The sequence below is a fragment of the Dromaius novaehollandiae genome, chromosome 1 (assembly GCF_036370855.1).
Source record: "Dromaius novaehollandiae isolate bDroNov1 chromosome 1, bDroNov1.hap1, whole genome shotgun sequence".
Taxonomy (NCBI): domain Eukaryota; kingdom Metazoa; phylum Chordata; class Aves; order Casuariiformes; family Dromaiidae; genus Dromaius; species Dromaius novaehollandiae.
The window spans coordinates 174,819,599-174,846,019 of record NC_088098.1 but is presented as its reverse complement, the minus strand read 5'-3'; the positions used below and the strand labels follow the sequence as shown (position 1 = coordinate 174,846,019).

The 26,421-nt window shown below is 39.5% G+C and overlaps 1 protein-coding gene across 7 annotated transcripts in view; it reads right to left on the bottom strand.

Moving 5' to 3' along the window:
* Positions 1–26,421, bottom strand: part of KLF12 (KLF transcription factor 12) — a 261,300-nt gene that overhangs the window by 130,457 nt on the left and 104,422 nt on the right. For all 7 annotated transcript variants that reach the window (XM_064504763.1, XM_064504759.1, XM_064504758.1 and 4 more), the window contains one exon: positions 24,733–24,822. In XM_064504763.1, the coding sequence (XP_064360833.1) occupies positions 24,733–24,822 (90 nt within the window). The remainder of the gene's footprint in view (positions 1–24,732; positions 24,823–26,421) is intronic.

The window sequence follows — 26,421 nt, the reverse complement described above, 5'->3', positions numbered from 1 at the left end:
ATGTTATTAAGTCTGACTCTTAAGCATCAAAGAACAAGGAGGCACAAATGGTACACAATAGAGTAACTTTCTTTAATTGCTGACAAGCTCAACACTTGCCTGATGTTGCAAAGATCTTATTCCAAGAGGTCATGAACATTTTCAGCTTCCACTGACAACCAGCAAAGTTAGGGCTCCCAGCACTGACCAGACCCTGACAACAACCAGAGCCCGAGTTCCCCTCCGCATTTTCTTGATGGCTAGTGAGTAGTTTACTATTAGTTTTTTTTATATTGTTGTAAAAATTTGGATCAAATTTAAATATTGTCAGCTTAAAATACTGAATAGATGATTACCTTTCAAGACTACCAGATTAATATGGCAATAATCATGAACACAATAAATAGCAATAATAAATAACCTAGAGCTTTAATGGTATATAGTGATAGGCACAATAACTGTGTACAAGAGACAGTCTGTCTTGAACTGAGGACCTTTAATTCTGAAAGACCTGAAAACATTTTGCAACTATATGCACATAACGCCACTGAAAACTAGTCATCTCAAAGGGTAGAAGGTATTAAGCAACTTGCAAACAGCATATAGCATAACAGTGGGATCTTTAACACCCACACAGAATAAACAGGATCTCAGTTTTTAAGATCTCATCCAAAACACACCCACACAGCCAAGTGTATGGTACTCAATTTACTCATTTCATATTAATGAAGAAAGAAATTAACCTCTGCTGGGATATGACCCATTGGTCTCAAGAAAGCTGAGGGTTCCAAGCCTGAAAATGAGATTTCTCATAATTAACCATGACATTTTGATTGCTTCTCTAAAATTAAACAGGACATAATTGAAAATGTTCCTTAGTAAAACCGTATTCTACACTGTCAATAACTTTTAAACAGAAAATCAATCAGAAGAGTTTTCCCTAGTGACTTGAATTGTAACACTTTAAATTTTTGCAACAAATATTTGATGAGGGACTTTTAAAGACAATCATTAAGACCGCTGTCCAATGAAATACAGGGAACATCTTAATCAGAAACTGAATGACATAATATGAAAAAAAGGTTATGAAAGGAATGCCAGGAAATACTAAGTTAAGGCTGCTGGTGCATACCTAATACGAATTGTATCTGATACTGAAAAGGTTGTTAGTGGACTTTCTCAGTTAAAGAAAATCATAACAACATTATTTACTATTAAAAAATAAGTGTACATAAGTACAAAGCATTTTCTAATACCTTATAATTCTGCCAAATAAAAAAAAAGATTTTTTACCAGACTGCCCAGAGTGTGAGCAGTGATTTAGGACCTATTTTTCAAATGCTGACCAAAGCAAAGTTCAGAGATATCCTCTCATAGACCCCAGAAAAATTGTGATTTTTGCTCAGAACTACCAAAGTTCAACTAACAGTTTAAAATTTCAATTTTCAGAATGACAGCAGACCTTTCCTTCTTATGTCTTTCTTTCAATCTGTATGTTGTTTTTGATCTTATCCCCATGAAAAAATCTCTCTATCACTACGCAAAAGGATGTAGTTTTAGGCTGACTAACCGTAAAACTAAAAATATCTGAAAACAGGCCAGAAGGAGGAAAATCTTAACATAACAAGAAGTGGGCCAGTTAACAACAATACCAGAGACGCAACACCACAGATAAGGAATAAATCATCACCGTGGTCTTTCCGAGAGCAGCATTTGTGCTGCAGCGTGGTACCACAGAGAACGTAGACTACCATTACCCTCTAGGGACAAGGGGCAGCATCCCACCAGCCTCAGCTGTTTCTCTTGCCCCATCCTTCTTCCCCCATCATGCTGGCATAGAAGATCCACCAGGGAACCACAGAGTTAAACAAAACCCTCCTTCTTCTCCTCAAAACAGCGATGTGTGTTTTTAACACCCATCAGTTCTTTGATGCGAGGCGCCAGAAACCCTCCTGCTGGCGCATGGGAGGGATTTGCTTGGGGTCAGTAACGCGAGGCCGAAAAGACAAGGGGGGAGGATGCTCTGCACTGGCAGCAGTCCTGCCTCACACCATGTGGTGGTGACAGGGAAAGGACAGCAATCCCAACCACACCTGCACTGAAACCCTAGTGCCTTGTCCCACTGCCGGTAAAATATTTCTGTCTGTGCTTAAAGTACACGATCATGTGCCACCATTTGTGCACAACTCTCCATTCATTCAGTGCTCATGATAAATGGCAATCAGTGAAGGAGATAATGGTTCATATTTGTTATTCAACTATCACGCAGGCGTGCTGGATGCTCTGCTTCGTTTGGAAGGCGCCATTCAGCCACTTCATGCAACATTAAAGCTCTCTCATTCATTCCCTGGAAAAGGCAATCAGTGTTCAAGCTTGGCTGAGTTCCCATGGCTATCTAGACCTACCAGTCAAGCCCCAATGCTGAAGGAAGCAGAGACCCTGCAGCACAGAGACAGCAGGGACACCACCGACTCTGGGACTTCGTGAGCTCCGTTTCTACTCCCAGCAGGGCACAAGGGATCTGTACTATTTCCCCTTCCAGCCTTAATCTCTAGAAATCCTCCCCAGCATGGAAGTGCCCCAGAAGTAAGGCTCCATAGAGGCAGAAAAAAAAAAAACTGAACAAAGCAGAGCCAAAGTTAGCATTATCGATTAAAGCAGATTCTGCAATAATGCCTGGTAAATGGCAGGGGAAAAAAGGAGGAATAGGGAGATATACGCTAAACATCCTCCACATTTCATAGGCTGAAGACGTTAAAGACAAACAACCGAGTAAGAGTGGAATGTTGATCATAAAATTTAATTTAAGCTGCAGTACATACGAGTGATGCCTGATGAACAGCAGACACAATGAGTGGATCAGAAGAAAGAATATTATTTTTTAATTAAAAAAAGAAAACCAAAAATCTCTGCACATCTTAACTTCAATCCAGCTCATTAAGATCAATGAGATAATGACAAACGATCTAGCAGCATTTAGCTGTACAGTAAATGATCTCTTGTAGCATTACTGGCTTCATAAAAAGTGTATATGCCAAGAATAATGCACCTATTGAAAGAAACAATCCATAATCTCACTAGCACATTCCATATATAAAAAATACATTCCTGTGATTCATGAGATTTTTTTTTAATTTCAAAGTATACATAGAAAAGAATTTTAAAACATTATATTTTCCATTTAATCAAACCCTGAAACAATGAGAAAGTGGAAGTAGATAACCAAAGCCAAAACTGCATTAACAGAATGCCACTTCTTGGGCAAGAGAGCTTCATATTCAACAGCTTAGCACTGAAAAAGAACTTGCCACTTGACATACAGTAGTTGCGTAATTGAGAAGACTGATGGCAATTAAATCAAGAGATTGCCACAAAAGGTCATGTTATTTAATATGCTATATTCTTGGGCCTTTAAAGAACACTTAACATATAGCACTTCCATTTTTTGAATAACATTTCATAGACTTTTCCTATATTCCATATATCAGAACTCTGTCTACGAGGAGCTGCAGAAGGATATTGCAATACTGTGACAAGGCAATAACATGTAATGCATGTGGGAAAAATCATTCTTACTATATACGCACAGTGGTGACCTGTACACTGGCCACATACATAAATGTGGCTGTTCTGGCACCCATTCTGGGGTAATGGGTTATATTACAGCAGTTCTATTCAGAGACAAGTCTGCTTTTCTTTAAAGGAAGATGCCGGGTTACAGGGTAAAATGTGTAACACATTCTTCTAAACACTGAATAGAAGAAAGACATGGGAGAAAGCGTAAGAGCCTTGCCATCTTCCAAGAATGAACTTCAGTTACACTGAGGACTTTGATTAAGTTGTCTTCATATTCTGGGCAGGCAGTTGGCTTTTTTAGGTAACATCTTTGTTTTAAGCCAACCACAACTTAAAATATGGATACACATTAGGACGTGTTACCACATTAGGAATTACCATGGAGGAACAAAACAGAAAACACCGCTATATGACTGAATAAATCCAACATGCACCATGTAGGTCTGGTTCTCTCTGTGGGACTCAACTCCTCTAAATTCTGATACATACTTGACCCTAAGTCTGAGCTGGTCATCTGTGCACCCATTTTACTTACTGGAGAGAAACTGGAACACCAGAGGATAATTTGTCTTGCTTATCTTAGAGGCATAGGGTCATTAGTTTAGACTTTGATAACTAACTTTTAAATACCTAACTTAGTGAAGAAGAATCCCACATCTGTTATTTTAAAAGTTGCGGCAGAACTGAAAAAAATACAAAAGGCTGTAAGGATAATATGAAAACCAAACAGCTTCCATCCAAGGAGATATAAAGCATATAATACAGTTTAGCCTGGGAAAAAGATGACTGAGATCTTATGATAAAGGTCATAAAATCCTGATTGACATGTTAACTGTTTCTCACAGCATAAGAACAAGTACATATAGCAGACAATAGCTGTAAAATAAGTGAAAATGAGTAGTTTTTCATGTTACATCTCCAGTTACTGAATTTATTGCCATAGGTATTCTGGAAACCAAAAGCGTGAGTTAAAAACAGATTAAACAGGTTCACACGGAAAATTTCATCTGTGACTATTAAATGCAATGGTCCAAATACAACAATTAACTTAAAAATGACCTAAAAACTGCTGACTGATAGAAGTTAAAACCAGGGAAGAATCATGCAACATACGCCAGCTGTTTTTTTAATCTTCCCTTGCATCACCTGTTGGGAGTGTGTGGCCAGAGGGGCCTTTAGCTTGACTCACCATGGCAGTTACATGCTAAGTAAATCAGCTACCTCCTATCCCATTCCGTAAAGACAAATTTAGAATCAAAGACTGTTTCAACGCACAGTATGTTTCACCACATACCCACATACAAAGATTTTTTTTTGGTTAAGTGTCAATTTAGATACTCTGAGGACTGCATCACTCTAAATAACGTACCTGGTATTCAGTTAGATGCCATTTGGCTACACATCTAACCAAAGCATTCTCCCTGTCATTTTTCAAATAATAAAATCATGCAAGGGATGGTTTGATAGAAGAAGTATGAAATGAAGTAGGTTCTTCCTTCAGTATAGGTTTTTATTTTTCTCCATCACTGTGAGAGCAAGGGTCATATTGTTGCATCTCCACAGGTTGAGGGTGAGGTGTTCTCAGTGGCTTAGGATTCAATAATTGTTACATAGCAATAGCAAATTTGCAGGCTGCTACTCCCCCATGTCACCATTTGCCCCACTGCCTATGAACGAGGCCATCTGATAGCTGCTGTAGAAGTTATTCAGGCACCAGCATAGTACTAGACCCTTGCAGAATCTTTATTCTGGGGCTGAAGTACTAAGAGACAAGAAATGTACTTGCATTTAGGAACAGTGGTGAAATTCGCAGAGTGATAGCTAGACTTTGAGCATGTTTTCATTTTTAGACTGAGGGAACATGACACAGTCAGTGCAACAGAGTAAAGATAAGACTTCACAGTATAATTTTTCTTACTAGGACCACAAAGTTCATTTGAACATTACCTAGCGCAGCATACATCTCTCAGCAAAAAAAGCAGCAAAACTAATGCCTGTATTGTGCAAAAAGCACTAACTTTGTGTTCCTATCAGGGTGCAATGGAAGCTGTTGTTTTCTGTCTATAAATTCTTTATTGACTCGAAGGCTGGTTAACCTAGATAAACTTTCTTCCGTATGTTCTTCCTTGACAACTGAACTGAGATAAGGTTTTCCAGCTAAAAACTGACCAGATTAAAACATTCAGGGCATTCATGACAAGAGTGCTTTCCTTGGCCAAGCAGAGCCCAACCTCTTCTCTCCCCCACCCCGAGCTTAAGGCAAACTCGAGTGAAGAAAAGTTCTTTTACTTCCTCAAGGTCAGGCTTGAAGTGGTGGGTAACAGTAAACTAAATGATTTACTTGGGAGGAGACACACTCAGAATTCAAAATTAGACTGAGCCTTAACTGAAGCAGGACCATAATGAATATATTTATCTACATCACATATGAAGATGTTTTTTAGAAAGCTTCAGTTTTGACACTTTTTGCCTAGAGCAAATTGATAAGTGAATTTTATAAAATATCTGTATGAATACACTAACATGCTACAGATAAACAAAATACTGAGAACAGTGAATGCATAATGGGAACAGTATTTTTATTCATATTGAAGCTCATACTGAAAACCCCAGACATTGGATTAAACAAATGCAAATGTTCAAAATCCCGTAAGTCTTTAGGCAGTGTGAAACAATATCATTGGCCAGTCAGTAACTGTCTTATTCAAATGGATAATTGATTTTTAAAAGCTGATCTGATCAAGTACCTCCTGCAATTAGTTGATGACCTTCAATTTTAAGCCATACCACGGGCACCTAACTGGGCTCCAGCCAGCTTAATGCATCACAGTTTTGTGCTTGGTGCATCATTTTCAGGTTACTAAGCTTCTTACAAAGATGGTGAGTTTCTTCATTCAAGTTCCTTTCAAGTTCCTAAGGTACATACTAAAATCATATTAACACTGAAGTATTATTCATTAATAATGAAAAAAAATATACATATATCACTGTGGACCAAATTAAGTTACATCATAGGTCATACCTAGACCTCGAGCTATAGATTCTCCTGTTGTTCTTGCAGACAGCAGTAACAGCTGATTCTTTACACTCAGAAGAGAGAGAATATATTGTTTGGAGTTTAATTTTTCTCCACATCCATAAAGAAAAGGATCAGTCGTCACATTTCTTCAGGGTAAACTTGCAAGTGATCTGATCAAGGGCACAGTCAGGTTATATAATAGCAAATCAAAGTCAGGAGGAGAAACCATTCCTATTTACAGTCTCTCTAATTCACAAATGAACACATCCCATCTATAGAATATCCTGAAGAAGGAAACATGATGTAGATTAAGTCTCCCTCCTCAATCCTATCTTTGAAACTGTGCAAAACAAAAGACTCCGAATGCCTTGGCTTCCTGAAATGTCCTGGGGTAATCAGTAGGGCGTCAAAATAAATAATGATACTCTCACACCATTGTTTTTGCTCAGTCATGCCAGGATGATCTTCCTGTTTCATGTGAGATAATGATGCAATGAATCTTAACAGATCTGTGCCACTGCACTCCTTTTTTGCATGACATGCTCCAAGATTTCTCGCATACAGATACATCGCCCTCATAAACAAAGGCCTTGATCTTGCAAGTCCTCATGCAGCTCGAAAGGTTGATGTACTCCATTCCTGGAAACAAGAGAAGCTACACAGAGGCACCATTAAGTATAAGCGTTAGACACAGTTCTCCACAGTGTTTGCAAACTGCCATTCCTTTGCATGCCCAGTCCTTCATACTCAGAGAAAAAGCTTTAAAAAAGCAGCAGCAGATTGTGTCATAAAAGCAGGGTTGCACAGAAAGCTCTGTATCATCGTACCAAGGGCAGCCTGGGCTGTAGTGTGGTTCTGTTATTTCACCTAATGTAACTTAGCAGTCCTCTGCTACAGTCAATGAAGCCTCGTTCATCCATTCAGCACCTGCAAACTGCGCGATGGAGCTGAAAGCACATGTTCCACCTACACAGCATGACTAAGAGCACAACCCATGAGACAGGGTAAGACGGCACCAGCCCAACAGCTTTATTGCCACTGAGAGCTTACTGCCACTCTTCCCCTGCCCTGCACACCACTTCTGCTTTGAGTCTGCTCTGGCGTTTGTCTGGTCCTCCAGAAAGCCAGAATTATTTGCCATTTTTCTCCCCAGGCTACTTTTATACCAGAGTGACAATCTGACGTAGCTCGCCAATGGGGTCACACAAATGCCACTGACAGCTTGAGGATGACAGTCAAGGAAGCAGGGAAGGGAGAGGGAAAAAGAAAAGAACAAATAGGACAGTACCGTTTCCAAATCATAGTGCTCTGTGCCTGACCCAGCTTCCACTAAAATTAATGGTAAGACCGTTACTATGAGAAGCATTAAATCTTATGAAGATTGGTGAGCACCCATGTTGCCCTTCCCCCAGCATAAGCCCAGAGAAGCCACTGAATACTTTTATTCAGCCAGTTTGCTAAAACAATGGCTTACATTTCCAGAAAAAGCAAAGATCACCACTTAAAACAACAGCTCAGGCAGGTGGAAGAAGAATCTTGTCCGCTGGTGCTGTAAGGTTGCTGCGTCTGTGAGAGGAACAGCAGGAAGAATAGGCAAGTCGGGAGAAAAAGCAGCAGAGAAGCATGAAGCATTTGCACCAGGGCAGTCACACAGCGGTGTATGGCAGAGGTATCTGGCCAAGCTGGGCTAGCTGCACTGGCATAAAACTCAGCTGGGGCTAGTTTACTCTGAGATACTCCCTACTAATGCAGTTTGGCTGCTTTCAGTACCAGAGTTGGGAGAATAAGTGCCTGAACTCTACGACTGGGAGTACTGCCCTGGAAAAAGCTCACCATCTGAATGCTGCATTAAGGGCCCTGGAGCTAAAGCAGTGGAACTGCCTTGCATTGCTAATTCCTCCTGCAATCCATGAACAAAAATCCAGGATTTCAGATAAAGCTTCACTGACTTTTTTTTTTTTTTTTTTTTTTTTTAAGTCAGGCGGTTTTGCAGCACTACAGCCTAAATCCAAATAAGCACATGCCCAACCTCCAGGACGTTTGGCTAATCAGGGTTTAGAAACAAATAGTTAGAACAAACGTCAGTGTTAAAATTCTTCTCAGTGTTTTCATATTGCGTTAGAAGAGACAAGACAGAAAGCAAATATGCTAGTCATTATTTAAAGGGAAGATTCAAACTGCTTATTGGGGAAGAAAAGACTTGACGTTCTCGTCTGACTTTCTCAGTTGCTCCCAGAAGAACGTGTGCTGTGTTCGTGTCAGCGTGTTTCTGTGGGTTTGGTACTGGCACCCAACACCACCCCATATACGAACACTTCTCAGGTTAACAGATGGGCACAGCAGGATGTGGTAAAGGACAGCAGAAAGCTCCTACAGAGATATTCCCAGTGCAGAAATTCATAGGGAGATAGCGATGGTCAATTATTAAAAATAATGCAACCCTTTATCTTTTTCCAGAGGGCATGTTTTTTCTTAAAATTCCCACTCAGCAGTTATTCATCACCTATTTTCTCCTGTTAGAGAAATTACTCCATTAGCATGGCAACAGATTCCCACCCTGAAATTCTCCCCGAGAGCCTCCCTTCAGGTTCTGAAGACTACAAATGTCACTGATCCCTTTCTACCCTTTCATGCCATTACCATCCACACCCTGTTCCTTCATACAGTGTTTTAATTAAATTGCATCTGGCGTCCAGGGGTGCATGCAGTCATCTGATGAAAGCATTCTGCATTGGAGCTAGGCACTAAGCTGCAGTTCAGGAAGCACAGGTTCAATGTAAAAAGCTACCCCTAAACATACAGGGGAAGTGGTCGGCATTCAGTTATTGACCTCTTCCATGCATCCTTTGAGATGAAAAATTACTACGTGTGAGAAAAATATTTTTCCCCTTTTAAAATGAGGAAGGCAAACCCATTACATGCATCATTTTTCAACAGAAAGTTATTTTAATACTCAAATAAAGTACATTTGCTGATGTAACTTGCACTCACCATTAACTACTGGATAACAAGCAATAACTTGAGATTATATGGATCTAGAAATCATTTGAATGGAATCAAAAAACATTAAAAAATCATGGTACAGAGCCAATGATACACTTTGACTCCTACACATTTCATAACATCCTCAACTTAATACTAAGATTAAAAATTAGCCCATAAAGTCTTTTTAAAACTCTCTTCTCCTTCACAAAAATCACTTGTTGAAGATCTAAAGGAAGCAGATTTAGTTTTAATAGTAGATATAAAACAAATTTAAGGATAAAGATCACATCTGACATGTATTACATTATTCTGCCTTAAAAAGCCAGGAAACTTGATCCAGTTGATTTCTTCCAATTATTTAAAGACTTCTATACACCTCAGTAGCTCTCAAGATTGTAACAGCACTTTTTATAGATATAAGGTTCAGTCCCACATGCTGCTCTGCAACCAAGTTGGTACCATGTTTATATAATAACACTCCTTCTGTTCTTAAATATTAAGCAGGTGCTTATATTCTCTGCTCAACTGGACTTTGCATATTCAGTACCTTTCAAGAACAAGTCCACAGCCTGCCTCCACTGTGGACCAGATGTATTTCACACACTGCCAATGTAACTTGGATGTACTTTATTCTGAGCTCTGTCTGTCTACTTTTAACTTAAGGTTTGCGGACAGAAACTTACCAATATCAACTTTGGAGAAGCTGAATGTGCTTTTCGATAATCCATGTAAACATACAAAATTTCTGGATAAACTTGCTGTCTTATTCTTTGGTCTTTGCTAATTATTTGATCATATTTTCTCAACAGGAAGGTCCAAATCTAATCAGTGAAAGCAGGTAAAACTCAAGGAGTACTCTTGGGTAGGCCAGAAACACTTAGGTAGTTTTCAAACATGAGTAAATTAATACTTACGTATTCAATACTAACAACATGCTTATTTATTTTATGCCTACAACTGTCTTGAATTTGTCATTTATCACATCAGTACTCTAAGTGGTTATTCAGAAAAAAAATTAAGTGCACTACATGTTCCAAATAAGACATTCAGGCTAAATCCATTTAAGAAAACAAATGTATATAGAAATAGAGGAAAACTAAACTTGAGTTTCAATGAGCCAAACTATGTACTGTTTTCCAGGAGCTAAGTACCACATAACTTCCCACTCCAGATTTTTTTTTAGTCTATATTGTGAAAACGAATATTATTTAGAAGCCAAGAAGAATTGATTTGGCTTCTGTTCTATCTCTATCTGCTGCTTCTAAGCTTTCTAGCTCAAAAATCAATAATGCTTTCTTTGCCACGTTTAAATGGCATGCTTTAACTTGCAGATCATATGGAACAGTGGATGTTGTGGATTTAACTGTTTATACCTATCTGCTAAACTATATACGTGAAACAACCTGAATTTAGAAAGAAAAACACTTAAAAAAATTTTTCCCATAAGGAATCCTCTCCAAGCTCTGATTTAGAAGGCAACCCCATGCACGTCTGAATCAGCGCAGTTCCCAAAGCAATGTTTTGCCATAAAAATCATAGTGCAGAGCACTGCTCCTACCTGCATAGGGTTTTTTTTTTAACCCATAAGAGAAATTCATTAACGACATTAGTACTTTACCAGTTTTGATTCAACAATGTATAGAGATACCTGTACACAAGCTCTAAGTATGCTACTAAACATAAGGTTGTCACATGAAGTTATTAAACCACATTGTTCCACAATATACAGTAGTCACAGGAATAAAAAATACTTTGCATTTCACTATGTTCTGAATGCCACGGCTTCTGTTCTCTCCAGAAACAGATAGCTTTTACAGCGATCCCTAAAAATCCAGCAATCTGGACTACTGTGACAAATGGGAAGGTAAATCAAGGATCTACCATGAAGAACGCTCTCTTTGCCACCTCTGTCCATATCGTTACATCTTACACTCTTATTCCAGTCTCAACATGGCAGTAGGAGGTGCAAATTTAAGGTTTTACAGGTCAAAACCAACACCACAATCTCCAGATACGGAGCTCAAAGAACAGTAGCAATGTGCAATACTAAAGATAAAATCTTTTCAAAAACAAAATCATGAATGGCCCCCAGTCTGGAGACTGACGGACACTGGAGACAGTATTAAAAGTAGTATTGCTGTAAGCTTGCTTTCTTGAAGTTTCCTTAGGCACATGCTAGTTGCTAATATGTGCAAGAGAAAAACCTTTCATCTGATCCACTATGGTCATTCTTATATTCTCATACAGCCTCATACAGAGTAAACTAAAATGGTCACTATTGCATGGGGAAGGAAAAACAGGTTGGGGCTGTGGTGATCAACAGTAGCTTTGGCATAATGACCTTGAAGTAGTAGAGTTTAAGACCTGAGGAGAGTGAGGAAAGACAGGAACAGAGACACAGTCCAGATCCTGGACTACAGGAGAGCAGATACGTTCAGAGAACTTGTATGCAGACTTCCATGAGAGGCAGCTCTGAAGAGCCTAACTGGCAGATCTTTAAAAACAGTATAACTGAAATGCAGGACTGGTCCATCCCAATACTCAAAAAAGCACACAGATGTGTCAGGAGAGCAGTATGGCTAACATGGAAGACATGAAGGACCTCTAGTGCAAAAAAGCAGTATTGTAGGAGATGGAAGCAGGGATAGGCTAAAAAGAATGAACACAGAAGCCCTGCCCAGGCAGGCAGGGATGGTGTCAGGAAAGCCAGAGCTCAGCTGGAGTTCAGGCTTGCAGCAGGTGTCAAAGGCAACATGCAAGAGCTTCTGCCACTACATTAGTAGTAAAGGGCTGGGCAAAAAAGACGTATGCCCATGGCTGAACGGGCTCTGAGATTTAGTGACAGCGAACACAGATAAGGCTGAGGCACTCAATGCCTTCTGTGCCTCAGCCTCCACCAGCAAGGGCTTCTCCCAGGCCTCTGTGCTTAGAGACAGGGTCCAAGGGGGAAAGGAGCCAGCACCTGTGGATGAGCATCCAGTCAGGGTCACTGGAGAGGACTCAGCCCAGACAAGTGCACGGAACCCAACAGGCTGTGTCCAGCGGTGCTGAGAGAGCTGGTCGATGCCCTTTCAGCACCGTTCTCTCTCCTGTTTGAAAGGTCATGGAGATTGTGGGAGATCCCTGATGACTAGAAGACACAAGTGTCTCACCCACCTTCACAGAAGTCCAAAAGGGCAATCTGGGGAACTACAGGCTGGTCAGCCTCCCTTCAGTCCTTGGAAAAATCATGGAGTGAGTCCTCGGGGAAGACACTTCCAGGCCGATGAAGGAAGTGTCTGGGAACAGTCAGCATGGATTCACCACAGGCAAATCACGCCTGGCCCACCTGATTGCCATCTACAACAAAATGACATCATCATCTGGAGGGGTGCACATCCAGAGGGGCAAAAAACTGGTTGGATGATTGAGCTCAGAGGGTTGTGGTTAGTTAGTCGTGCCCTGCCTTCAGGGCAGTAACAAGAGGAGTGCGGCAGGGGTCTGTCCTGGGACCTGCCCTGTTCAACATCGTTATCAGGAGCCCAGTGCACTCTCAGCAGCTTTGCAGATAACACCAAACGGGGGCCCCATTCAGTATGCCCAAGGGCAGGGCTGCCACCCAGAGGGACCTTGACAGGCAGGAGAAAGGTCGCGGCAGCAACTTCATGATATTCAACAAGGACAGATCAAAGTCCTTCCCCTGGGAAGAGAGATCCCCTGGCAGTGATACAAGCTGGGGATTGATGGGCTGGGGAGCAGCTCTGCAGAAAAGGCTTTGTGGTCATGGGGTCAGCGACCTGAACATGAGCTGGCTGTGTGCCCTGGCAGCAAAGAGGGCCAGAGACTTCAGGGGAACTAATCATCAGGCTCCCATTACCTAGGGGGAGGTCGGGAAGGAGAGGGAACCAGGATCTTCACATCGGTGTAGCACAGGAGGATAAGAGACAGTGGATATAAGTTTAAATGAGAAAGTTTTTGACTGAATATAAAAAGAAACTTTTTCCCCATGAGAACAGTCAGGCAATGGACAGGTTGCCCAGAGAGGTTGTGCAGCCTGTTCTTGGAGTTTTTCAAGACCCACCCGGACAAAGCCCTGAGCCACCTGATCGGACCTCAGAGCTGCCCCTGCTTTGAGCAGGAGGTTGGACTCGAAACCCTTCCAGCCCTAATTATCCAGTGATTCTATGAACTGTATACACATCATATTTATATTCGGACTATTCTCAGTTCCAGTCATATGATCAAAATATGTTGTCACAAAACACTCATATTATAAAATCAGTAATAAATTGTCTAGCAGTCCATAGGATATTATATAATTGCATTATGAATCATTTGATGCTAATGGTACCCATTCCTAACTTTCCCTCACACAGTAACAAGTTGTCTCTCTCACCAAGAATTCCCTGTTCTACAATACAAAACAGAAGTTTACAATTATGCTTTTACTGGAGTACACCTGTCTGATCACGAACAGCTGTATAGTATTAAAAGAGCAAAGCACAGAAATCCAGCAAAGGGGTCCAGGAAGCATTTGGAGCCATTCAGGCAGATAGTACTTGAGAACTGCCAAGCCTGAATATGACTAGGCTGTATCCAAACCATCCATCTGGCAGAAAGCAATCAAAGAAAGCCATCAGAAAGTGGCAAATGATGTGAAAGGGCATCTACAGAATTAAAAACATAACCCAGCGTCTGTAACATAACCCAGATCTGTAATGCAGACAGCAGAGGGTGATACTGCTGTCTTTCAAGGGCAAACTGGTGCAAATACTAGGAAATTCCCAGTAACTTGCACCTACACCAACAACATAATCATACATGAAGATCAAAGCTGAAGTCAGTGCCTCAGTATTAATATTGATTTCTAGTGTACATTATGAAATTAAGAAACAGATACCAGACACAAGCCTACAAATGCTGTAACCATCTGAAGAGATGGGATTGAGATGCCAGTGACGTGCATTTGTGATGGCACTCCCTAAAGGAAGCAGAAAGCCGAGGTGTTAGAAGAAGCAGAGAGGGTTGGAGTGATCTGACAATATCACACCGCAGCGGTTGCCAACCTTTTTGGTGAGTGAGCCTGACACAAGAAGACCCGCCATCTTCCTTGAAGTGTGTTGCTGGGCCCAGCTCACCTCTGCCTGCTGCTCGCTGCCTGCCTACCCGAAAGAGTTGTGGCTCTTCTGCAGGACTGGAGTCCAGGGGCTGGCCCAGGCGCATGTCACGTGGCCCCGTGTGGAGCTGGCACAGACCTCGCTGTGCTCGTTTCCTGGGGCTTGGTGCTTCATCACTAACGTACTCATGCAACAACCTCACTGGCTGAGAAGTACGGAGAATGACCTGCAAAAGCAGGAAAGGACCAAAACCTTCTTTCCTTCTTGTTGGCTTTTTCTGCAATTCCTATGATTTTCTGACTCACTTAAGTGATGCAACCAAACAATAACAACACTTGTAAAAGAATGCTTGTGAAAGCAAATGTCTCTAAGTAACAGTTTATTAAATACTCACCCTCCCAGCATGAAACAAAGGGGAAAAAAATCAAGGAAACAGGATCCTTAAAGTAATTTATGTACGGGCTCATCTCCACAGAGAGAAATAAGGAAAAAAGCCAATAATGCTAAAAAATATATAGCTCTTTCAATACCTCCCAGCAGGATACAGAGCAAGAGTAAAATATACATTAAAAAGACTATTTATAATGCAACCTCAAATAGAAAAAAGAGTTAAACATCAACAAACAAGCAAAAACGAGAAGTAATCTTGTCTTATAACAAACAATAATGATTAAAATAATTTTGGTAATACCATAAGAGTTGGTATCATGCTGTAGAATTGCTCCATGATACTGTAAATTATTGAATTAGATTGGCCTATGTTTATTTTTGTTAAGCTAGCTGGTATATAAAAATAATAATAATGTACATTTATATAGTACTTTTCACTTCAAGTATCTCAATGACCTTAAAGAAATAAAGTATAGCAATTATCCAAGTGAGAAACAGAAATACAGAGGGATTTCACTTCACGCTGAGTCAACACAAAGGGAAAGGACTACAGCCCATCACTTTTTGCTTCTATTCTGAACACACCAACATGTTCTGCCAATTGAAATACAGACCATCATAATGAAGTGACTACTCTAACGAGCGTTATAAGAAAAAACCTGTGAGTAAAACAAGACAAAATGTGATGATTAACTCTTTTCAGTGCAAAATGATTAGAAGATTTTGTGATTCCCAATTATTTCACTGAAATGTTTCAGTGGAAATCATTCCCAATAAAGAACTCTGAATGAGTAAGAAGCTACCATGCATCAGCAGATGTGCATTACCTACCTCCATGCATAATCACACACAATGGTGGTGTGAGGCAGTTCAAGGTAGCTTTCTTGCTAATAAAACAGGGATTACCTATCTCGCCTTTATTGATTTCTTCTTATGAGCACATGGACTACAGTCTTTTGGAGCCTATTAAATTTCTTTTCAGCTGCAGCCCGAATCAAGCTTGAGATGCCATACCTGCTAACTCAAAAGATAGGAAAAGTACCTGCTTTTTAGATGTCAGTAATTGTTTTGTATGAAGTATAAAATCACATTATTGTATTTTATAACTGTATTGCACTGCTACACAAAAGAGAAGAGACCTGTGTTTAGTTCTTATGTAGAAGTGTAAAAGAATTTTAGAGTATACTGCTATATATCAATTCCACTCTTTGGACCACAGCAATACTCTCATGGCAGGATGCAAAGAACAAAAAACTGTACATCACTGCTTCCCAAAACTAGATCAAAATGAAAGTCTGTTGGATTTCCAAATGGACTGTAAAATGGAGCACACACGAGTGTCACTAGAACTGTGGTTTTCAGGGGAAGAGGTATAAGGGCAGATGTTTGGGTGGAAAATTTTTCATATCTATTTTTTGATATTTTCAACTATTTTTTAATACTGTCAGAAATGCTGGCCTTTCATATCTCAGAAAAAGTGCCTAGAAAATGAACTCTTTTCAACCAAAAATATGGATTTAGAAATTCAGAGTAATAGATGGGCATACAGCTTGAATGTTCCCTACTTGTTGTTCCTTCCAGCTAGAGTTTCTCAGCTGAATAAATATTCCATGAGGGCAAGAAATTTCCATTATAAGCTACGGTATCTGAGCAAGCTGAGAGGTCATACATTATCAAAAATGTGGACCATCCTCAAGGTGAGCCCACAAAATAATTGAAAGGGGATAGAAGTCAACTAAACTGTAATCTGATGATGCACTCTGACACTATTCTCAAATCAAAGGGTCGTTCTTCCTTCTCCCAAAGTCAACATTTCTTACAGCCCACATAAACACACAAAGATATCAGGTCATACATTTAATGCATATGATACATTGCATAACAATGATTTAACTGTAATAGTATTCAGTTGTGCTGATTTCTGGGTAAAATCACACATTTGCTTTGAAACTCTCCCCAGTCTGGTACATACAGTCTTATCCCTACCCTCTACCAAATACATCCTCATAATATCTTCTTTCTATATGTGAAATCATTTTATTGGGTGTCCTTCTATCATGATAAACTGGACACCTCTTTCTGTCTTGTGTTTCTTAAACGTGAGCTGTTTGGAGCAGAGACCTTGCTTTGCTTCACTCATTATAAGCTTGCTATTACATTCCTAGTGTGTATGATCACTGTTATCTGCAGATGCCCATTAAAATTGTGTCTAAACACACTTTTAGTTAGTTAAGCTAGGGATATCCAGGGACTGTCCTTTTATTCTTTATCTGTACCATGCCCAGCACAATGGAGTCCACATCCACAACTGAAAATCCTACATGTTTCTACAACACAAACAATAAACAACACTAGATAGAATAAGGACTATATTCCCTGCAGTGCTCTGTAACAGCTGACTTAACTGCCTAGGAAGGGAAAGCAATGGCAGACAGCGGTCAGTAAATTAAGTCTCAGAGGATCTGGGATCCTTCTCTTACTGAGAATTTTAGACAGCCTCATAAATCTTAAGACCCCACCTGCAGTTTTATACCAGTAAACTTGGTTAACTTGGCAAACAGGATGCCTGGCAAGTGTGATAGACAGTGAGTGAGTATGCTGAGCTGTTTAAGCAATCATTTCCTATTAGTCCTAAATATATTACCCTTCTATAGCACTTTTGAGTCTGATCCTGTGGAAAAAAATCCCAAACAAATAAACCGCACTCACCAACACGGTGCTAAAAAGCCTTAGTTCTTTTCTCTGTGAGGGGAAGGACTGACTTCAAAAGGAATAAGAAATATGTGCAACGCTGGAAATATGGAAAATTCAGTCTTTAGGGACAAGTCTGTAAGACAAAAGACAGCACTGCACAGATCCCCCCAAACTAGTTGGCTTGGGTCCCAGAAGCCCTAAAGCTGTCTCAGGAGGTAGTTTCAGGTACAGTTAATCACAGGTAGAGTTAAAAACACAGGTCTTTGTCAAAAGGGGCATCCACTGTCTTCTTCCCAACCTTCCTCTATCAATACGTATGATTTTGTAATACTGTGGCTGCAGGATGTATACAGTAATTTCCTTTCTCCCATTGGGTTAGCTTTTCGCTGGCTCAGTGAGTTGACCCAACTCACCCTGAGATTATACAGTCACTAGCAAGGGATACAGCAAGAATGCCACGCCAAGAGCAAAGGTGCAGGAGATGGCTACCTTTCATGCGGCATGTGAGCTGCCACCTAACATGAAACAGCACCTGCAATATTTTTCACCTTGTTGTGCTTCACTTGGCTAATGAATCCAGCTGATGTAGCTATGATGCTTCCGGGCTGTAAGCATATTCCTAGGCATAGTGCTGCTGAAGCCTACAGATGCATCTCCTTGTAAGGAGCCAGTTTAGGTATGTCTCACGCAGCATTGCATCACACCCTGTAAATACATCCTGACTGGTCTTTGGGAACAGATATTGAGCTCTTTCTGAAGAACATCATCTACTTATGGCACTGTGGAGCAAGTAATGAATCATATCAGCTGTATTTCTAACACCACAGTAACATTCCCAGAGTATGGCCTATTACGAGATGAAGGAAAACAACAGAAAGTAAGAAGGGCTACGTCTGTGCAGAAGGGAACAATACGTGTACACTGCCCATATATTGGCTGTTTCCCCGGATCAGTAGAGCTAAACATGAAGTATCATTTCAGAAACAAAAGACAATTGGAACTACTTGGGTGAAGTAGAGATTCACAAATTACAATCGGAAATACTAAAAGTATGTTTTCTTCTAATAATACAAAGAGTGCATGCAAGCCAAAAGAATCAACATAAAACAGTTTCCAATACAATCAAAGAAGCAAGCTTTGCTATTGAGACTAATCTCAACTGCACTTCAATAGCCATTTTTCGAAATCTTTGAAAATAAAACAGACGTAATTACCTGGGCTGAAGTGGAACTAACACATTTATGCATATAACAACATAGGCATGCATGGCATTCTGCAGACAGGAAATGACAAGATAATTTGGCTAGAAAGGAAATACACGAGAGAACAATATTGGCTTGTGACAGGGTTTTTGTCATTTTAGTCATTCTTTTCATAATTCAGCCATGGTCAGACATGGGAATGGACATGGACCAAGCAGAATTAGGGTGTGGATTCAGAATAAAATATATAATCTTCAAGTAATAATTTAAAGGAAGGCAATGAAGCCACAAGAATGGACAAGATTACAGATCTGGAAAAAAAAGGCTGCTGAAAATTCTAAGTACATTATTCTCTATCTTTGAGGATTAATTGTGGGACCCACCCAAAAGCTTCAAAAAGAAGGTGAAAATACAAAGCACACTAATATTTTAAAGTTTACTTTTTTTTTAATTTAAAGGTTTTTTAAGTTTAAATTGTAAAACACTCCCACATAAAACACTGAGCAAGTATAATGGAGTACTTAGGATACTTACTGCTAATCATGTAGCTTCATCCAGAGTGTGGTGCATCTGGAAATGCAAAAATACCTCTGCCTTTTCACAAAGACCTATGGCCTGACTCTGGAAATACTTAAGGAAGTAAAACTTCATGTGTTTGAGTAGGTCAGAGACATTTACAAATTTTTAGGAACTGGGCCACATCAGCTGTAATGACCAATAAGACTTTCATACTTCATATTGAAGCCAGCCAACACTTTACATCCTAACTTACTGTTAGTAGCCACCAGCTAGTGAATTAATAGGCCACTCTGTACTAACATTTGAATTAGTCCTTCATATATTTCAGCAAAAAGGAGTATTTATTTTCAAAACATTTTTTGGCACAACCAAAGAATAAATATTTTTTCCTGCTGGAGTACTTTATCTTCATCTACATCAGGAAGGGCTCCCTTCTTCATATTCTTCTCAGAAGCTGGTTATTGACATACAAAAATTTATTGCAGACCAAAAGATCTAAAGCACTAGTCACTGGAGAATATTAAATGATAAGCAAATTCACATTTCTGAAGTAATTCTACCAATTTATTAGCAATGACAGCTCCTGTTCCACAGTAGGGGAGGTAATAACAAAGCCTTGTTAAAGGGCAATGTGATATCTTTTATTTAATGGCTTTTTTTCATTTGTGATAAAGTCATTAAAGCAGCACTGTATCTTCTTGAGGCCTCAAACAATAGTCTGCATTAAATCTCCTGTGCAAATTTAAGGACAGAAGTTCACCAGAAAAATAAGCATCTGTTCTTACTAATGGTGATGGCCTTCTAAAAATCGTTAAACTGTTCTAAATTGGTGATGATACAACAAAGCAGAACTGTTTAACTTTTTCCAAAGCAAAGAAAATCCATTTCCCTTGTAAACACTTCTTTGTTCCAAATTTGTCTAATAACCTGTATCTTATATGGCATGTTTCTCCTTATGAAGCTGCCTAATTTCCATTCTCCCACAATCATCAGGCTTGAATTTAATGTCTTTTAAACTAAGGTTGGTAAAAGTTTGAAGTCACTCCAGTGACGCAGGCTGTAGCTCTTGGGTCCTGCCTACCTCTCTATAGTTGCAGGCTTGAAGGGATGCTAAGCCTGGTGCTTCAGGCATGGTTGAAATAGAGGCTTGAACTCCAATTTCTTGACAGTCTAAACTAGAAACTTGTCTATTTTGCAGTGGGAGTGGTTCAAACAGCTTTGTTCTTCAAGGCCAGTCCCAAAATTTCAGCTGAATTACACTTGCTTCTTTTGCTTATTCCTTCTCCTGTGTTTTAAATCCACATTTGCTTGTTCTACATATGCAACGCTTCTGCAGCACTAGGAGAGAGATGCTTTTTAAAACTGCTTTTCAGAGATACTAGCCCAGTGCTGAACACACAGGGCACCAGAACACAATGTAAGAACAGATGAATCATGATACGAAACAAAACAAAAAAATCTCCTAGGAAGGAAATCAAAGGTCCTGGAGCTCAAAATGGAGATGATGGGGAAGCTGATTGAGAACAACATTGCCTATGCTTATACTAGCAAGCAAAAAGAGTGAGAATCCCAACAGGAAATACAAAAGCAACACCAGAATAAGGCATTGATTACCTAGCCTGGTATCAAAAATACATCAGAAAATGCCAGTCGGTTCAAGAATTTGCTCTGCTCTCATTTCCAGCTACACCCTGGGAGCTATTAGCCATGCAGTCAGTGGACAACACCAGGTGAGGAGCAAGCTACCCAGTGCAATACACAAAGAAGGGATGTCTAATTTCATGAAGTGCACGTGGCCCTGTGGTACCTATTTCACCACAGTCATATACCACCAAAGGTAACTGAAAAATCAACTTAAGGTAAAAAGCTGGTTCTATTTATATAAGGATTTTTTTTTCTTCTTGTGCATCTGTCTTGGGGGAGGACAGGGTATAAGGAAGGGGAGTGTTATTTCTTTTTGTGCTTTTTATTCCTATGTTGCCACATGACTAATGACCACTGTTCATTTTACTTAGATTGCTAACTAGTGATATTTTCTACTGCTTAAGTCAATAGCCTGGTGGGTTATTGGTTCACAAACAATAAGGAGAAACGCATGAATTTCAAGAAAAGCTTTTCATGAAGTCCCAGGCTAAACATGTAATGTGTTAACTAGTAAACTCATCAAATTATGAAACAAATTGAATCCCTGAAGTATAAAAGGGCTCAAATGCCATGGTCATGTTATCTGCTGAAGTAATCCACCTAGTCAGCATTTCACAGTTAATGTCACTACAATAACTCGCATTTGAAGCAAGGATGTAGGCATTTAGCTTACTTCCCTTGTGGTCTTGGAGCCAAACCCAGAATCACAGCGATACCTTCTGGCTGAGGCTCTTTGCCAGTGATCCAGCACTGATGCCAACTGACCCGAAGAAAATCTCTGCACTTTTGCCTCCCGTACGTTACGTAATGCACAGGACATCACAGAAACATGAAGGGGACTGGGCACCCCGGCCCCCCAGAAGATTTTAGGCAGTACCAGCCTGCCTTCAATCCTCCAGGTACACACTATTGCCTCCACGCAGCTGTGCAGTGTGCAGCTGAACTCTCCACGCGTTGCTCTCTCATCAGGCAAACACTTTGTGAGCCAGCACAACATGCTGGAGGTCCCAAATAACACTGGATGCATGCAGGCCCAAGCAATAACCACATGGAAAAACAGACCTGTCACAGAAAATACCGTATCTCTGGAACACTTCTGTGGTAAGGCCCTTTCTGTGAATCCCACCCTAGAGTTTATGAATCACAAGCTACAGTTAATCAAGGCACAACCAATGAAAAAACATCTTTTCTGGAGGATATATGTGCACGCCCTGTCGGGAAGTTTTCAGTGTCCCTACAAGAGGTCAGAAGGCACATATCCCTGGAACCCACAACTAATTTAATTCTAATTTGCAATAAAGCAATAACTGCATTGTAAACATCCATTGCCGCAACACAGAGGACCTGCCAAGACAGGACTGCTTAGCTATCAACATGTAGCAGTGACGCACGATTCCCAAGGAGGAAATCGCTTCAGGATCCTCTGAACCAGGAACAAAATTTTCTCGTTTCAAAAGCCTTAAGCCACGTCTCATTTTTGCCCTTGCAACATATAACCAATAACAGATACAAGCGGAAACACTGAAACACAGTGTCTCCCTACAGGTTTTCAACAAGTTTGCCTAGTCTTCCCTGGTGTTAAGCATCTCAAATGCTAGCACTTTGGCCGCTACCTTCAGAAGACTCAGAACAGTTTTGCAAAACGTTCATAGTAAAAATCCATAGCAAAAATATCTCCCCGCATACTCTGTGAAGTGCAATGGAGCTGCAACTCTAAGGCCTTCAGGGCGCTATAGTAACATAAACAGCTATTTCAAATTCATAATATTTGGCTCATACTTTAATTCCCATTCCATTCTTGCCCGTTACGATATTCATCTTCCCAAATAGCTTCACTTCTTCGGTAATCACAGCCTTCAAACACTTGTCCCTGTTATGTCTGTAACATCTACATATTCAAAACAGTCTCTAAAGCACATGCTAAACATCTGTTTCAACCACCTTCTTCTCTACAGTTTAAGTTGTTTTCTGGAAAACTGCCACGGAAATGGCCAGTTCCTCTGTTAGTGAACTGGAGAATTCATTTTGTATTTATTGATTGTTCTCTAATGAAGAGTCATAAAGGTGCCAAAGACTCCTGACCAGACACTACTTAATTAGTAGCAAAGCACATAAAATCCCAAATTAACTGAGCTCTTTGTCCAAAGTCTCAGTCATTGGAAAAGAAAGAGATGACATCATTTTCTATTTACATTTTTTACTTACTTTTTTACTTCTGTAAAATTTTATTAGAAAAAAATAAGTAAATTAAAAGACTTGTATAAATTGTTCATTTCCTTCCAGTTTCTAAGACATGAAATAGGTCTTCCAGCATCAAATCACACTTTACTAAAGTACAGATTCTTCTTCAAGGATCCTGCAATACGTGTCACATATAGAATGTATTTTAAACTAGTCAAAAGCACCCAGAAGATATTAAAAATTACCTCTAAAGAATCTATCTTTTCATCATTGTGTTTCATACAATAGTCTTACAATTTTTTGTTCCCTCAAACTGTGCTGTTTTGGTGTATCTGTTGTGGGTACTCACTTTCAAGAAGGCAGAGAGATGAGTAAGAACTCCATTAAATGTCAGGTTTTCTCTGCTACAGCCTCAAGAACGTTCTGAATAACTGCTCTCTCCTTGCAAGTCTTTTGGATTAAGTCATTCTGAAAGTTTAATCCCTTCTCTATCACTTAAATTCTAAATCAAATAGTTGAGAAAATAGCAGGAAGGAGAACAGCTAAATAACACAAGTAGGAGAAAGCCCATCCCTAAGCAGCAATAGTATTGCTCCTCCTATCATGCACTCTGCTTATTGGAAGCACCTGCCTTCAGAGCACTGAGGTGGCTTGAATTCTTCTGCACAATATAAAATGTGCACAAGGAAAAAAAAGAATCTATCTGTGATAATACGGAGTCTATCCATTTATACTTGAGTCAGCATCTCCATTAAAAACAAATCCTGTCATGGTATTCTACAATCCCTAATTTAATTATTACCACATATAAAACAAAATATCCATCATCAATACCAAAAACTCAGTATTCCATTTTCCTAAAATCTATTACTCTAGCACTGGACACTTGCTCTGCAAAAAAATTCAAAATCCATTTCACAATCTCTGTCCTGTATTCAGCAATCTCCAAGATAATAGCTAAAGTTTCGACCCCTCTTACCATAATCATAAGTATCTATATTCCACAAGGAAAAGGACAGTTTCAAAAAAAAAGAAAATGGAGTAGAAAAAGTGTGTGAAGGACAGAAAAAACCCCACAAGGCAAATATTCAAAAAGGTAAAATAGCATAAATACACACAGGTCTTAGTAGACATATGAGTTTGATTTCTTTGCCACAACCCATTATTCTTTCTGCTTTTTTAAATGGCACCCTTTTTGTAATTGTAAAATTACACTGTAGAAAACATGTGCATTATGCCAGATAATTTCAGTATGTCTTCCACAGTTTTATTTTGTGCTCCCAACAGATGGGACTAGATGTTCATTGATATCTTTCCCAAGAAAGTGAGCTCTGAAATGGTATCAGAGAAAATGCCAAAGCAATGGGAGGGATAACTAACCACGGAGAAGTCTGGAAATGGTCAGCAGCATGCTGAAGAGTCAGGTGACACAGAAACCTCTGCTTACCCCTTGCTCAGATTCCAGCAGCTCTGTTTTGACTCTGACTGCCGGCATCCCATCAAGCATTAACATTCTGTTTTCAAGGGCGCTGATGTCCTACGGAAAAAAAGGAAAAGGTTAATTAAAAAAAAGAAATGAAAAATATTTGGTTTAATTCATTAATTAACCTCCACAGTAATGTAGCAGTAAGGTAAGTTTCTTTAAACCAATGTCAAGATAAGTGAAGTTACTGAAGATGATGTGATATTAATTTCAACCAACCTATCCACAACATGACTTCTAGGAAAGGAAAGGAAAGGGAAGAGGGAAGGGGGAAAGGGGAAGGGGGAAGGGGGAAAGGAAGTCTGGAAATGAGTGCTTTTCATTATATTCCTGCTATCAAGTTACTACTTTTGTTAAAACAACATGAATTATATTTTCAGTTATCCTTAAAAGAGAGGTCCTTGCTTTAGGGCTGGAAATGACAGCAGTGATGTCGAAAAATTTCATATTTTTAAATATATTGGCAGTATATTTAGCTACATTTGGTTTCAATCAAAACATTCATATTTCTATATTATCTAGACAATTCACACTTGAATTCAAAGAAATTATACTGAAGACCTATATATCCCCCCAGTTATCATGCATCTTCAACAAATCCTCAGAATTCAAATCATTCAGAAAAAAATGGAAGGAAAAAAAAAAAGTAAAACCATGAAACCTGAAACGAGATTTGCAAAAGTGCACTTCCCTCTAGGAATATTCTTATTATGAATGTCTTGTTCCACTATTGCTTGAGTATATTATGGAGGTATCCAGAACAAGCTATGGTGCCTTCAAGTTCAAATACTACCTTAATCTGAATTAATTTTCTAATACAGACAAGGCTCAAGTATGATGTTTTAAAGCTAGCCCCCCTTCCCATTAGCCATTTAGCTTGAGCAGCTTGGTGAGAATGAAGACGTTTCCTCACTTAAGCCAGAATTTAACCTTTTGCATCAAAACAGCCCAGTCAGTAGCAACGAAGTATGAAGATGTCACAGCTATTTTTCAAGCAGGGAAGCTACAACACATACAGGTTTTAAGTGACTCATCCAAAGCCACTTATCTGTGGCCCTGTCTGAAACGCAGCTCTCAACACTAAAAACTCACCTCCACTCTAATGGTTACTCTTTAGTCTTCAGTAACTACAGTGCAATGGAAAAAAAAACATTTTCGCATTTCACTGGCAGCAGATCTGTTTAATACAGTGTGGTGCCTTTATTCATAAGGAATAAGGTATTCATCACCATGTTTCTACAAAAAAAATTGTTTGATTTTTCAGGAAATGTTATGACAGTGTGAAAGATAGAACTAACTCTACTACAGCATCTTGAAAAATTCTCAGAAAAAAAAATCTTTTCATGGCTACTTCAGTGGAATTTTAAGAAAAATGGTGTGTCCTAGTGGAACTTTTGAAATACATTTTAGAATGTATTAATTATTTTAAACATTTCTATTTTTCCAATTAATGCACCTCATCTCACCATCTTCATTTTCAGTGTTGCAGCAACTGCTTTTTCGTGTATATTGTGTTCCTTTTTCTTCCCCCTTCCTTTTTCCCTTTTCCCTAATTTAAATAACTTATGCTAAAAAGGAGGAAAAACAATTCTCCCATTCTCCAACCCAGTGCCAGGGGCAGAGCAACTAACCTTTTGAAAATTCCCACTGGCC